The sequence below is a fragment of the Dermacentor variabilis genome, chromosome 2 (assembly GCF_050947875.1).
Source record: "Dermacentor variabilis isolate Ectoservices chromosome 2, ASM5094787v1, whole genome shotgun sequence".
In the NCBI taxonomy this organism is placed as follows: Eukaryota; Metazoa; Arthropoda; class Arachnida; order Ixodida; family Ixodidae; genus Dermacentor; species Dermacentor variabilis.
The window spans coordinates 193,094,432-193,108,566 of NC_134569.1; the positions used below are offsets into that span (position 1 = coordinate 193,094,432).

The following is a 14,135-nucleotide window of genomic DNA, read 5'->3' on the forward strand; positions in this document are numbered from 1 at the left end:
GCCGGTCAATGTGCAGTCTCTCGCCCCCGACGACGCAGATCGGAAGATGGCGATACGGGTTCGACCACGTAGTTCACTGGTGATGTTTTTGCAACCACGTGGTAGCGCCCGTGGTACTTCGAGAGGAGCTTGGACGAAAGGCCAGGAGCAGCAACAGGCGGGACCCAAAGCCACACGAGTGAGTCGACGGGGAAGGGGTGAGGGGGAGGATTGTGGTCATGGCATTCTTTTCGGCGGCACTGTTGAGCAGACGTCAAAGAACGGGCCAGTTGTCGGCAATTCTCGACGCGCTGAGCAACCGCAGAAACAGCTGAGCATTCAGCAGGGTCCGGCCGGTACGGGAGAACCGTATCGATGGTGCTGGAGGGATGAAATCGAGGGTTCGACGGAAGCCCGTCTGGTCGGGATGAAGCATTGAAGAAATAAAACGAAGGACACCGACCAACATAGAAGTGCTAAAAATTGAAAAAAATCTAAAAGACGTTTCGGCTTCGCTACGGAAGCCTTGTTCACAATGGGATGACGAAAGGTTCATGGAAGCTTATGTATGCTTTAGAACGTGACGTAAGCAGCGCGTGTATGACGGGGGGAGGGTTCCCTCATTTCGATTAAGCGTGTGACGTGTTTTTTGTATCTCCAGTGATTCCAGATACAGACGTGATTTTTGGTTTCTTTCTTGGCCGATAATTCTCGAGCGATCCCAGTCGATATTGTGGCCCGTTGCATCCGTGTGCTCGGCAAGGGCAATCGACACTGTAGGCTGTTGCTTCAAGCAAGTATACAGGACTGTCGTGACAGTATTAGGAAGCTTGAAAACGAGGCGTTTTTTGCACGTCGCCGCCTGGAGGACCACGGTCCAGATCATTTTGCAAGTATCCAGCTGCACGCCAACTTTGAAGCCAACATGCGTGCCCGTCATGCAGGGTTGGTGCACAGTGTCAAGCTTGACAGACTTTCGGAATCTACCAGACCATACCGGCCGTACAACCGACGAACTACGGTATACAACCTTTCTTCGCACAGCGTCGACCCAGCCGAGGCCTCGGTCCTAGAGCTGGGTCAGAATTTCAATGTTGCACCTGCACCTGACGTGCGAAAGGTTGTGTGTGCGGTGGAGTGCGCGGTTAACCAAGTTGTCCCGTCCCGCCCTGACGAGGCTCGCACCCGCGCCATTGGTGTCCTTTCTGGTCTGCACCGGAGGAAGTTTGTTTCCCCTCTTTCCGCTGAGGAACGAAAAGCTGTCAAGCGTCTTCAGGCGAACACTGCAATCGTGATCCTTCCCGCCGACAAGGGGAATGCAACAGTGCTAATTGACACGGCTGTCTACAAAAACAAGATGTTGGCTCTGCTTAATGACCAGGACACTTACGTCCGGCTCACTCGGGACCCGACCTTGAAGGTTCAGAGGGACTTCCAGACTCTCCTGGCTGACGTGTTCCGCTTCGTAGCTCCCGAGCGCAAGTCTTTGTATTTCAAGCTTCTCTGTCATAACGGTGCTGCACTTGCACTTTATGGCCTACCAAAGGTTCATAAGCCTAACGTCCCCCTACGTCCAATCGTCGACTACACTCGCTCCCCTCTCTACAAATTGTCCGCATACCTGCACCAGCTTCTGGCTCTACTCGTCGGGAAGAGCTCCACGCACGTGAGCAACTCCTGTGACTTTATTGAAAAAGTTCGTGACGTGTCTCTAGACGACGACGAGGTGATGGTTTCGTTCGACGTGGTATCGCTGTTTACCTCAATTCCGACTGACTTGGCTGTGGAAGCATGCACCTCTGCTCTGGAATCTGACAGGACCTTGCCAGACAGGTCGCCCATTGACGTTCCCGACCTCAAGAGGCTCCTCTGTTTTTGCCTTGGAAACACGTACTTCTGTTTCGACATCTTCTACAGGCAAGTCCACGGTACGGCAATGGGTGCATCCGTCGCTGTTACCGCTGCCAATCTTACGATTGAATGTTTGGAAAGGCGTGCTCTCGCGTCCTTCAGCCCTAGGCCAAAAGGTTTTCTGCGCTATGTGGACGACTGTTTCTGTCTGATTCGGCGCAGCGCTTTGGATTCGTTCACTGCGCACCTAAACAGTCAAGAAAAGGCCATCCAATTCACAGTTGAGACAGAGGTCGACAGCAGACTCCCTTCTTTAGATGTACTTGTCACCAGACGCGATGGACGGCTCTCGTTCAGCGTGTACCGTAAGGACACACACACTGGCCGCTACCTGAACTTTCAATCCGTTCATCCAGACGCTCACAAAAGGTCGGTTGCTGCCTCACTGCTCAACCGTACGAACCGCATTTGCACCACAGCAGAAAGCTGTTCCACTGACTTGGACCACGTGCGAGGTGATCTCTCGGCAAGCGGCTATCCCACATCCTTTTTGACTGCTGTGGAGCGCCGTCTGTCCAATCCTGCTCGTCCGACCAATCCCCGACCAAGAAAGCGTGCTGCCATACCTTACGTTCCAGGGATAAGCGAAACCTTGTCTCGCGTTCTACGCAGTTATGACGTTGAGGTGGCGCACGTGCCCGTATGTAAGCTGAGGCAAGCGCTCGTCGGCGGTAAGGACAGGCTTCCGAGAGAATCGTTTCCCGGCGTGGTCTGTAAGATACCCTGCGCAGATTGCGACTACGCATACATCGGTGAATCGGGAACTTCAAACAGAGACTGAGGCAGCATCAGAAAGATGTTGAAAAGAAGCGTACAGTGTCGAATGCCCTTGCCGAGCACACGGATGCAACGGGCCACAATATCGACTGGGATCGCTCGAGAATTATCGGCCAAGAAAGAAACCAAAAATCACGTCTGTATCTGGAATCACTGGAGATACAAAAAACACGTCACACGCTTAATCGAAATGAGGGAACCCTCCCCCCGTCATACACGCGCTGCTTACGTCACGTTCTAAAGCATACATAAGCTTCCATGAACTTTTCGTCATCCCATTGTGAACAAGGCTTCCGTAGCGAAGCCGAAACGTCTTTTAGATTTTTTTCATTTTTTAGCACTTCTATGTTGGTCGGTGTCCTTCGTTTTATTTCTTCAGTGCTGGAGGGTTGGCGGCCGTAAAGCAGAAAGAATGGTGAGAATCCGGTAGTAGCTTGAGAATCAGTGTTATGTGCGTAAGTGACGAACGGAAGTGCAAGGTCCCAGTTCGAGTGGTCAGATGCCACATAGATTGATAGAATGTCAGCAAGAGTTCTGTTGAGTCGTTCTGTTAAGCCATTGGTCTGCGGATGATAAGCAGTAGTAGTGCGGTGAGTAATTTGGCATTTAGGTAGGAGTGACTGCAGGACGTCCGAGAGGAATACGCGGCCGCGATCGCTCAACAGTTCACGAGGTGCGCCATGGCGGAGAACGAAGTTGTTTAGTATGAACGAGGCGATGTCTTTTGCTGATGCGGCAGGCAAGGCGGCGGTTTCAGCATACCGTGTCAAATGATCTACGGCGACAGCAATCCATCGGTTGCCAGCGCCAGTAGATGGAATAGGCAAGTATATATTAATGCGACACAGTCAAATGACTGAGCTTGGCAGGGAAGTGGTTGGAGAGGTGCGGTGGAGAGATGCGGGACACATTTGCGTCGCTGGCAGGCAATGCAGGAGCGCGCGTATTTGTGGACGAAGGTGTACATCCCTCGCCAATAATATTGTAGGCGAAGCCGTGCGTAAGTTTTTGACGCTCGGCCGTGACCACGCTGTGGTTCAAACTGAAAAGCGGAGCAGAACTCTTGTCGTAGGTGGCGAGGCACTACTAAGAGCCATTTGTGGCCGACATTGTGGTAGTTGCGGCGGTATAAAAGTCCACCCCGGATTGTGAAATGCTGCGCCTGTCGGCGTGACGCTCGAGGTGCCAAAGTTGCCGGAGGATTTGACAAAAAGTCGAATATCATGACGATCCATGGGTCTTTTCGTTGCTCCGATGCCATGTCCAGGATATCAAGTGGTGAGATGTCATGTCTGTCATTAGAGGTACTACTGTCTGAAGTAACTGGGGAGCGCGAGAGGGCATCGGCATCAGTGTGTTTGCGTCCAGAGCGATATACCACACGGATATCATATTCCTGGATTCGGAGGGCCCACCGAACGAGGCGGCCCGACGGGTCTTTTAGGTTGGACAACCAGCAAAGAGCGTGATGATCCGTCACCACGTCAAAGCGTCGACCGTAGAGATATGGACGAAATTTTTGAAGAGGCCATAGGATAGCCAGGCACTCTTTTTCTGTTACTGAGTAATTAGCCTCAGCTTTCGGGGGGGCACGACTGGCATAGGCGACTACGTATTCGACAATAGGGCGCTTGCGTTGTGCGAGCACGGCACCAAGGCAGACACTACTGGCTTCAGTGTGAAGTTCTGTCGGTGCGCGTGGATCAAAATGGTTCAAGATTGGCGGAGACGTGAGTAGGTGACGAAGAGTCGTAAAAGCATCATCAGAGGCTTCCGATCAAGCAGGAAGTTCATTGTCGCCTTGGAGAAGTTGGTTTAGTGGTGCGATCACACTAGCAAAATTGCGAACTAAACGTCGAAAATAAGGGCATAGGCAAATGAAGCCGCGTAGTTCATTCAAGTTAGTGGGCTTCGGAAATTCGGATTCGGAAGTTTAGCAGGATAAGGAAGAATGCCTCCTTTGGAGACAACGTGGCCTAATATAATCAGTTTTCGAGCTGCAAATCGGCACTTCTTTAACTTAAGCTGGAGACTAGCATTCCGGATACAGGTCAAAACTTGATGTAAACGTCGAAGATGGGTCTGAAAATCAGGAGAAAAGACGACAACGTCGTCGAGGTAGCAGAGGCAAGTATGCCACTTCAGGCCGCGTAGGATGCCGTCCATCATGCGTTCGAAGGTGGCGGGCACATTGCACAGACCGAATGACATTACAGTGAATTCATACAAGCCGTCTGGTGTTACAAACGCGGGATTCGAGCTGTCAGCGTCAGCCATGGACACCTGCCAGTAGCCAGAGCGGAGATCTAAGGAGGAAAAAAACTCCGCTCCTTGCATACAGTGAAGTGCGTTGTCAATACGTGGCAACGGGTATACATCCTTTCGGGTAATCTTGCTAAGCCATCGATAATCGACGCAAAATCGTATGGTGCCGTCGTTCTTTTTAACTAGGACGACTGGTTACGCTCAAGGACTACTAGAAGGCTGGATGACACCGCAATTGAGCATATCGCTCACCTTGTTATTGATATCGCGTCTTTCGGTCGCCGATACTCGGTAGGGACGCTGTCGAATTGGTGCATGGCTCCCAGTGTCGATAGTGTGCGAAACATAAGTTGTACGGCCGAGTGATGTTGCTTGGCAGTCAAAAGACGAAGAGAAGCCTTGGAGCAAGCGAAGAAGTTCGTCGCGCTGCGTCGTCTTAAGGTCACTGGCAATAGCTGGCGTAAAAGAACGCGGCAGTGGCTGAGGAGGCGATGCCTCGAGAGCAGCAGGGTAAGTGGAGTCGTCCATCGTGTCAAATATTGAAGATGAGGCCAGTGGCTCTGCTTGCCAAGGCTTTCACGGCGGCGTAAAGTAATTGGTTCAGCTGATGGGTTTGAGACGCACATGAAGAGGCGCCAGCTTTGAGCTCGAGGACGGCGAACGGCAGTGGTATTGAACGGCGGCAAACTAAGATTTCGACGGAGCGAAGAGTACTGTGCCATCATCTATAGATTCCCAAGAGATACTGACAAGAGTGGAAGACCAGGCAGGTATAACGGTGTCTTATGAAATAGCGATTTTGCGACAATGGTCCTTATAGTCAGTGATAATATCGGTTGAAAACTGAAACAGCTCGATTTCAGCGCGGGCGCAGTCAATGATCGCATGATATGTGGAGAGAAAGTCCCAACCGAATATGACGTCGTGTGAACATAATGGCAACACGATGAATTCTATGATATAGAGGACCTCCTGAATTACGACACGAGCAGTGCAGGCGCCGGATGGCTCGACGTGCTGCACGTTGGCAGCTCGAAGAGATAGTCCAGAAAGCGGCGTCGTCACTTTTCCTATCTTGCGGCACATACGGGCATCTATCGAAGAAAGTGCAGCGCCGGTGTCGACAAGTGCTAGCGTGAATGTTCCTTCTATTGCGATTCAATAACGTTCTTCGGGGAAGTGTGAGGCCTTATACATTTCACTCGCACCGGAGTTCTCGCCTCCTGAACTGCAATATTTAGTTTTCCTGGCACAAAGGTCTCCGCCGCCGGTGCATGGGGGAAAGCGAGCGGCGGCGAGGAGAAGGTGAACGGCGAGCGGCGGAATTTGCGGTGTCGACGGCAGAAGGAGATTTAAAGGCATCCTAATAGTTGCGGCGTTGTTGGAAACGTGGCGCATACGGACGCACATTGTTCGGGACGTTCGGTGTAAGCAGGCGACACTGACGTGCCACGTGTCCAGCACGGCCACAATAAAAACAAATCCGACGGTTGTCTTCCGTGCGGCAATGGTCTTGGGGTCGCGCATAGTGCACAAGTGGACGGACTGGAGGGGATACGGGTGGGCGACGGCGAAAGAGACGGCGAAATGTGGTTGGCCACCTGCTCCATGATGACAGATTGGAGAGCGGACACCAATGGAGTACTCGGCTGGTCGTGTGCAAGTGGAATAAAAAAAAGCTGACGAGCCACCTCTTCACGGACGAACTCCTGGATCTGTAGCAGCAGCGAAGTGTTATCCGGGGCAGCAGCCAAGCTCGACATTGAAGTGGCCTGAGGTGTAGATTGGTGGGAGCCAAGCGTTGTTTGCGCAGTTCGTCGAAGCTTTGACAGAGACTGACGAGTTTAGAGACTGTCGAGGGATTTTTCGCCAACAGCATCTGGACGGCGTCGCCTTCAATGTCTTTTAAGATATGGCGGATCATCTCTGCATCAGCCATTGTGACGTCAACGCGGTTGCGGAGGTCGACAACATCTTCTATATAGCTGGTAAATGTCTCCCCACACTGGTGCGCATGGCCACGCAAACATTGCTCGGCGCGAAGCTTGCGAACCGCGGGCGCCCAAATACCTCTGTCACGTTAGTCTTGAAGGCCGTCCACGTCGTCAGATCACGTTCGTGGTTGCAGTGCCACACGCTGGCGACACCGCTAAAATAAAACGACACGTAATTAAGTTTTTTGGTGTCGTCCCAGTGGTGGTGGATGCTCACCTGGTAGTAGTCAGCGAGCCAGTCTTCTACGTCATGGTCTTCGGTACCACTGAAGATGGGTGGGTCGCGTTGCCGCAACGGGCCGGGGCAGACCACGGTAGTCACGGGCAGCGGGTTGTGGTTTTGGGGGTCCTTCTATCGGCATTATGAAGACGGGCTGGAGTTTTCGATTACGAAGTTCCAGAATTCTGGTTGTACCCAGCAGCTCCACCAATTGTAAATGGGCGTTTATTCGGCTCGTAAAGCAGCAGCGACAAACTCAGCACCAGCAGGTAGGGCGCAGCCAGCGAACGAACTTGGTACATGCCACACGATGGCAACGGGGCTTTTCAGCCTGCCGATCTTCTTCGTCACAATGTATATATATATATATATATATATATATATATATATATATATATATATATATATATATATATATATATATTAGTGCAGGCATTGGGCATTGAGAACGGTGCTGGTGGAAAATAAGACGGGGATGAGGAGCGTTTGCTTGCCTGTTTCGCTAGCACTGTCTTGCTTCCGCCTACCGCTGCAAACCAAGAACTAGTGCTGGTAGGCGAACACCCCCTTTGTATTTGGTGGAAGTTCTGGGTTTCTCTTCGACATCCTAGAACTTCGCAGTCGGCGCTACCACCAGCTATGGAAATGGATAATCCGGGACCGTCCCAGGTTGCTGCTCTCGTGTCCCAGTCATCGTATGCTCTGGCGTCATCCGGCAGCGCGATCCTTCTATATTTAGCGGCTGAGGCGACCATGACGTGAAAGACTGGCTCGCCGAATATGACCGTGTAAGCGACTATTATAAGTGGGACGACGGCGCCGAGATCACTAATGTGATGTTTTACGTTACTGACGTGGCAAACCTATAGTTCCGTAATCATGAATGCCATCTTACCACCTCCATGGCCGGCTTTCACGACAACTTTGGCAGGTGTCTTCGGGCGTCCTCACGTTCACCGGCTTCGTGCTGCGCAGCGCTTGCGTGGTCGACCTGACGACGTGATCTAGCTTTGCAAGCACGTCAACTCATCTATGGACGAAGGTGACAAGACCAAGCACGTCATGAAATGCATTGATGACCACGGCTTCCAGATGCTCGTCGCAAAGAAGCCCTTGACGATTGCTGAAGTCATACAGCTCTGTCAGGTGTACGTCGAGCTGCGCAAGCAGCGTGCTTCAGCAGGACACCGCTGATCCATCTCCCTTAGGTTTTGGCCGAGACGTTGCCAACGTCTCTGTTTTAATGCCGACGATAAAGCAGTTCATCCGCCAGGAAGTCGCACGCCAACTCTCTCTGGCGACTAGCGCATCCTAGCCGTCGACCACTTTGGCTCCTTCGCTTCCTCACGTCATTCAGACATCAGCTGCCGTGGCGCTGCCACCTGCCGCTCCTCCGGACCCTGCTGCCGAACCGCTAACTTACGCTGACGCTGTCGCCCGGCATTACGCTCCTCCGGCTCTTTATGCCTACCGGGCCATCGGCACCTTCCAGGTGCCGCCGCCACCTTCACGTCCGATTCTCGTACCTTACCCGGCAGCTGCCGTTCCTTCTCCTCAACCCGTGGCGAACAACTGATAACCGGCCAATATGCTATCCCTGCCATTTTTCAGGCCACGTAGCACAATTCTGCCGCAGTCGCAGTTCCCGTTTACCTGTCAGTGGGGGCGCCTCAAACTCCAAGCCTGCTTGACTTATGTGTAATGACCATCTAATCTTCATCTGGACTCGTCCTACAGCCGGCAGCCCCTCCATTTTCGCCGGCCGCCTTCCTCCCGTCACCGACCCATTTCTCGAATGGCTCGCCGACCCTGCCCTTCAACTCGACAGGGAAAATAACAGTCGCAGTTCCAGAGGCGAGGACTGAATTTACGTCGAACATTTCAAGACTTCATTCTTCCCCAGCAAATTAAATCGAACTGTCTGTAGACGGCGTCACCGTACACGCACTTGTTGACACCGGAGCCGCCATTGCTATAATTAGTGAGAAGCTTTGCCGTAATTTGAACAATGTGGCCACTCCCCTTACCTCTCTTTCGCTGCGTACGACAACCTTTCATCGTATTCAACCTACAGCGTCGTGCACAGCCCCGGTTGTCATTCAAAGTGCTATGTATGTCGTCGAATTTGTTGTCTTATCTAGTTCCTCGCACGACGTTATCTTTGGATGGAATTTTCTATCAGTCAACCAAACTCTTCTCGACAGCGTAAATGTCAAACTTACGTTATCAGTGCCATGCTTTGACCCTGACGACCATTATTCTCCTGATGTTGCTGCCGCCTCTGACATCGATATCGCACCTTTTTCCACCGTTCTTGTCCCTGTGTCATATAACTCTGTTGCGAACTCATCTGTTCTGTTTACGCCGTCGGCCACTTGAGCGCGCCGCCGGAACATTCTGCTTCCGTTTGTGGTCGTCACTGTTTGGGACGCTTCTGCTGCCATTTACGTGTGCAATCCGTCGGCCTCCCTATCATCCCTACTCCGCGACGAGTGCGTTGGTGCCTCTGAAGCTTTCGATTGCGTTCGACCGACTGTCATGTTTGGTGATACGGCATCACTTCCGATTTGTGCCGCGCCTCCTCTCACGGTGACCGATGCCCCTGTGGAAGTCTTCACTCGTTGCGTCAACGCAGAACTCATGCCTGCACAGCACACAGAAATTATAAAGCTGCTCCCGCGTTCTCGTGCCTCATTTGACATTGAACAACACTCATTGGGCCCAGCGTCTGCAGTCGTTTACCGTATCGACACCGGCCAACAAACGCCATCGCGCCAGTGTCCGTTTCGTGTGTCGCCCGCTGAACGCCGGATCATCGACCAGCAGGTTGACCACATCCTGCAGCGTTGCCTCATCTAGCCCTCTAACAGTTCCTGGGCATCCCCGGTTGCACTCTTTTAAAAAAAAGATGGCTCCATATGGTTCTGCGTGGACTATCGCGGCGTTAACCGAATAACACGGAAAGATGTATGTCGCCCATTAACGATGCCTTGGCCAGTCTGGAGGGAGCAGAATTCGTTTCCTCGTTGGATCTGCGCTCCGAGTATTGGTAAGTGCCAATGGCAGAGGCGGATCGTGAAAAGACAGGTTTGTAACACTTGGTGGGCTATATGAATTTACTGCCATGCCGTTCTGCCTTTGCAACATGCCGGCAACAATCGAACGAATGATAGACGCCATTTTTCCAGGGCTGAAATGGAAAAAGCGCCCATCTTATTAGATGACATTGCGTTTTTTCCCACCGAGATTGCGTCGCACCTCAGCCGCCTCGAGCAAGTGCTTGCATGCCTCTCCACTGCAGGACTGCAAGTAAATTTGAAGAAATGGCGCTTACCTGTCTTCCTTTCTTCTGTCCCTTGTCAAGAAATGCATTTTGCGCCACAAAGTATACCTAGGAAATATGCCGCTTCGGCGCTCGCACACTTACTATTATCGCGATGCAGTTTAAAAAGGCGGTATCCTCCCGGACCCCACAGAACTTAGCGCCGTATCCGAGTTCCCTAAGCCAACCACCGTGAAGGAGCTTCGCAGCTTCACCGGACTATGCTCATATTTCCGAAGCTTCGCGCGTAACTTGACCTCTTTCATCGCCCCCTTGACACAGCTCCTCACGCGCGGTTCTGACCTATCGACCTGGTTCTCGGCGAGCGATGACGCATTCCAAGAACTGCGACGCGTTCTCACCTCGCCTCCAGAACCAAAGCCACGGCGATATACTCGGTTACTGAGACGGAACGTGTCGCCATCATTTGGGCTATCGGAAAATTTCGTCCTTATGTGTATGGGCATCCATTTTCCATCGTAACCGCCCATTATGCCTTATCCTGGCTATCTTCACTAAAACATCCAACTGGTCGCCTCGCCTGTTGGGCATTGCCCCTACCAGAGTATGTCAACCGCGTTGTTTATCGCTCAGACCGAAATCATTCAGGCGCAGACGCTCTATCCCGGTCACCCTTGCCTCCTCGTCCTGTCCACTCGTCTTTTTCCATCTGCGGTGCCTTCGCCTTTAACATTTGAGACATGTCATCAGAGCAGCGCAAGGACCCATAGCTCTCTTCGCTTATTTACTTCCTGTCTAGCCAGTCACCAGCGCCGAGCTCTCGCACCCTCCTTCGCCAAGCCGCGCACTTCATTATTTGGCATAACCTGCTGTACCACCGCGACTACAATTCGTGTGCTGCTAGTAACAGCGCAAAATGTAGACAAGGGACGAGACAAGAAGACACCACAAGCGCCAGCGCTTGTGGTGTCTTCTTGTCTCGTCCCTTGTCTACATTTTGCGCTGTTACTAGCAGGATGGAAAACCGACAAGCCCAAGCTGCTACTCTAGCGAAATACAATTCGTGTGGCCGCAAGTGGTTGCTTGTTATACCCCGACACCTCCGCTCCGACATCTGCGCCACGTGGCACGACGGCCCACGATGCGTCCACGCTAGTGCGTTAAGGACATACTCTCGCCTCCAGGTTCGATACCACTGGCGCGGTATGCACCGTTTCGTTCGCCAGTAGGTGCAGTCATGCCACATATGCCAATGACTCAAAACGCCCCCTCAACATGCCGCCGGCCCCTTTCAACCTTTACCATGTCCCGCGCGAGCGTACGACCGCGTCGGCATTCACCTATACGGTCCGCTTGCCAACATTGCAAGCGGCAACCGCTGGGTTATTCTTGCTTTCGACCCCCTCGCGGGGTACGCGGAAATTTCAGCCGTAGCATCTGCCACAGCAAAGGACGTCGTTAGTTTTATACTTGAAAACCTGATTTTAAGCCATGGTGCACCTCGAGAATAACTGAGCGGCCACGGTCGCGTTTTCGTCTCCGACGTCATTTCAGCATTGCTAAAGGAGTGTAGCATCATTCACATTACTACCACGGCATATCATCCTCTAACTGATGGGATGACCGGGCTTTTTCACCGCACCTTTGGCGACATGTTGGCCATGTATATTTCATGTGACCACTCGAATTGGCATCGCATTCTGCCCCCTTTCGTCACCTACGCTTACAATACTACCATACAAACGACCACTGGGTTCTACCTTTTTTTTTGTCCTTGACAGACACGAACCTTCATGCACTATGGACACGATTCTACCTTACCGGCCAGATTCTTCACAGTCGACGGCTGTTTTTAGAACGACAGCACACGGCGAAGAATGTCGCCAGCTCGCTCGTTCGTTCACATCCAACGACCAGTGGCGCCAAAAGCATCGCCACGATTCATCCACTACAGCTACGTGCTTTGCCCCTGGCTCGCTGGTCTAGTTGTGGATGCCTTCTACTGCTCCAGGACTTTCCTCCCGGCTGCTCTCCAAGTACCACAGTCCTTATCGGGTACTGAAACATACATCCGTGCTAGACTACCTCATCGAGCCAATGGAAGTGCCTTCCGACTAGCGTCGTCGGGGCCAGGAAATTGTCCACATCTCCTGGCTCAAGCGTTGTCATGACCACCTGTGTTCTCCTGTCGTTAGGTCACCAGGAGGCTACTGTTTCGGTGAGGAGTGATTGTACTTAAGGCATCGGGCAGTGGGAATGGTGCTGGCGAAAAAGAAGACGACGACCAGAAGAGTTTGCTTGCCCGTTTCACTAGCGCTGACTTCCTTCCGCCTAGCGCTGGTAGGCGGCGAACACCCCATTTGTAATACATATATATATATGTATATATATATATATATATATATATATATATATATATACGGCGCTAATCAGTACCGTATAAGTAATCTAGGGGCACAATGTTAAGTAAAAACAAGAAACCAGGAAATTGGGCATTTGGTGACGCCAAACGCCGAAGCGAACTCAACATGTAAGTTTACAGTTGCACCTGCGCTGCGATTCTGATTAAGTGGGGAGGTTTTACCTCCTTGGGGACCACCTTGATAGCATTTGAATTACTATGATAGGTAGTGGCTGTTTTGGAGGCGTGCGCCATGGTAGGCTACTGCTTCGTGCCGCGATGCCTGACGTACGCAACAGAGCCTGGTGTCAGCCTTATTCACACGTAGCCACACGACAAGATGCTGCGTGAAGAATTGGCTCACGAAACTTAGAACGGGCAAACAGCCATCCGCTACAACACGGGTTTGCAGGAAGCACAGACGCGAGGAACATTTCTGCTGCAGCGCCCGGACTGCGATGTTCGGTGAGTAGTGGAAAACGTGCATTGAGACGCTCGCCCGCGCCCGCTGCCCGGCTAATGTCATGACTCTTTGTTTTGTCTATGAACTTGTTGATGCAAGTTTCTGGCATGTTCACTGGAACTGAAAGGGAGCGGTAAGAAGCACATTAAAGAAAGGCAATTCGCTTGGCCACGTTTGTGTTATACAGTAACGTATACTGAAAACTAACTACTGTTCGTTTACCTTCCTTTCTTTTTATCTTTATTTATTTCGAGTTCTTTGTTTATTATTTTATTCTCGTTCTGTTCATATTTACGTAACAAAATGTTTTTGCTCCACAATTGTTATCTGTACCGCTCCCCTCACGCAATACTCCTTCTGGAGCCGTTGAATTATACGAAATAAAAAAAAATTTCTGACTCAGTAAATTTCCTTGGTGCGGTCACTATCCGATTATTTCTGCCTAATTGTTCGCGGGTTGGCTCAGTTCCGATATATTTGTTCTTGGTGCCCGCAAAGCTTGACAGGTAGCAGTTTTGTACAGTGTAATACTTTGTAGCAAAAGTGTATTATCGCTGGTAACTCGCTTACTCTTGTGGACGAAATGTGCTTCTGACGTACATTCACAATCAAAATAACCATTCACCTCGGTATACTGTTCTGCAGTGATAAGCATTTGGTCATTACGGAAAAGATCTTACAGCTCCCATGTTAACTGAGAAGCCTAAATACCTTTTGTCGGTACAAGACGTAAGAAAACCCAGAATTTTACCCAGAACGTTTTTCGATGAGAGGATAATCTATTTCCCACCAGTTAAGGTGGTCTTGTGAGAATGCAATAAACCTTTGCCACGTTTTACATT

The 14,135-nt window shown here is 51.3% G+C and overlaps 1 protein-coding gene across 1 annotated transcript; it reads left to right on the forward strand.

The window, feature by feature from the left end:
• The first annotated feature begins 904 nt into the window (after nt 1-904).
• Nucleotides 905-8,340, forward strand: LOC142570613 (uncharacterized). Its single transcript, XM_075678979.1, has 2 exons — nt 905-1,907; nt 8,189-8,340. The coding sequence occupies exons 1-2, from the start codon at nt 905-907 to the stop codon at nt 8,338-8,340; spliced, it is 1,155 nt and encodes a 384-aa protein (XP_075535094.1).
• Nucleotides 8,341-14,135: the final 5,795 nt, after the last annotated feature.

Bases quoted from the DNA above. Each gene is read 5' to 3' on its own strand.
- LOC142570613 (XM_075678979.1), top strand. From the start codon at position 905: ATGCGTGCCCGTCATGCAGGGTTGGTGCACAGTGTCAAGCTTGACAGA. The intron at 1,908-8,188 runs GTACGGCAATGG...CTATGGACGAAG, and splicing joins CTTCTACAGGCAAGTCCACG to GTGACAAGACCAAGCACGTC.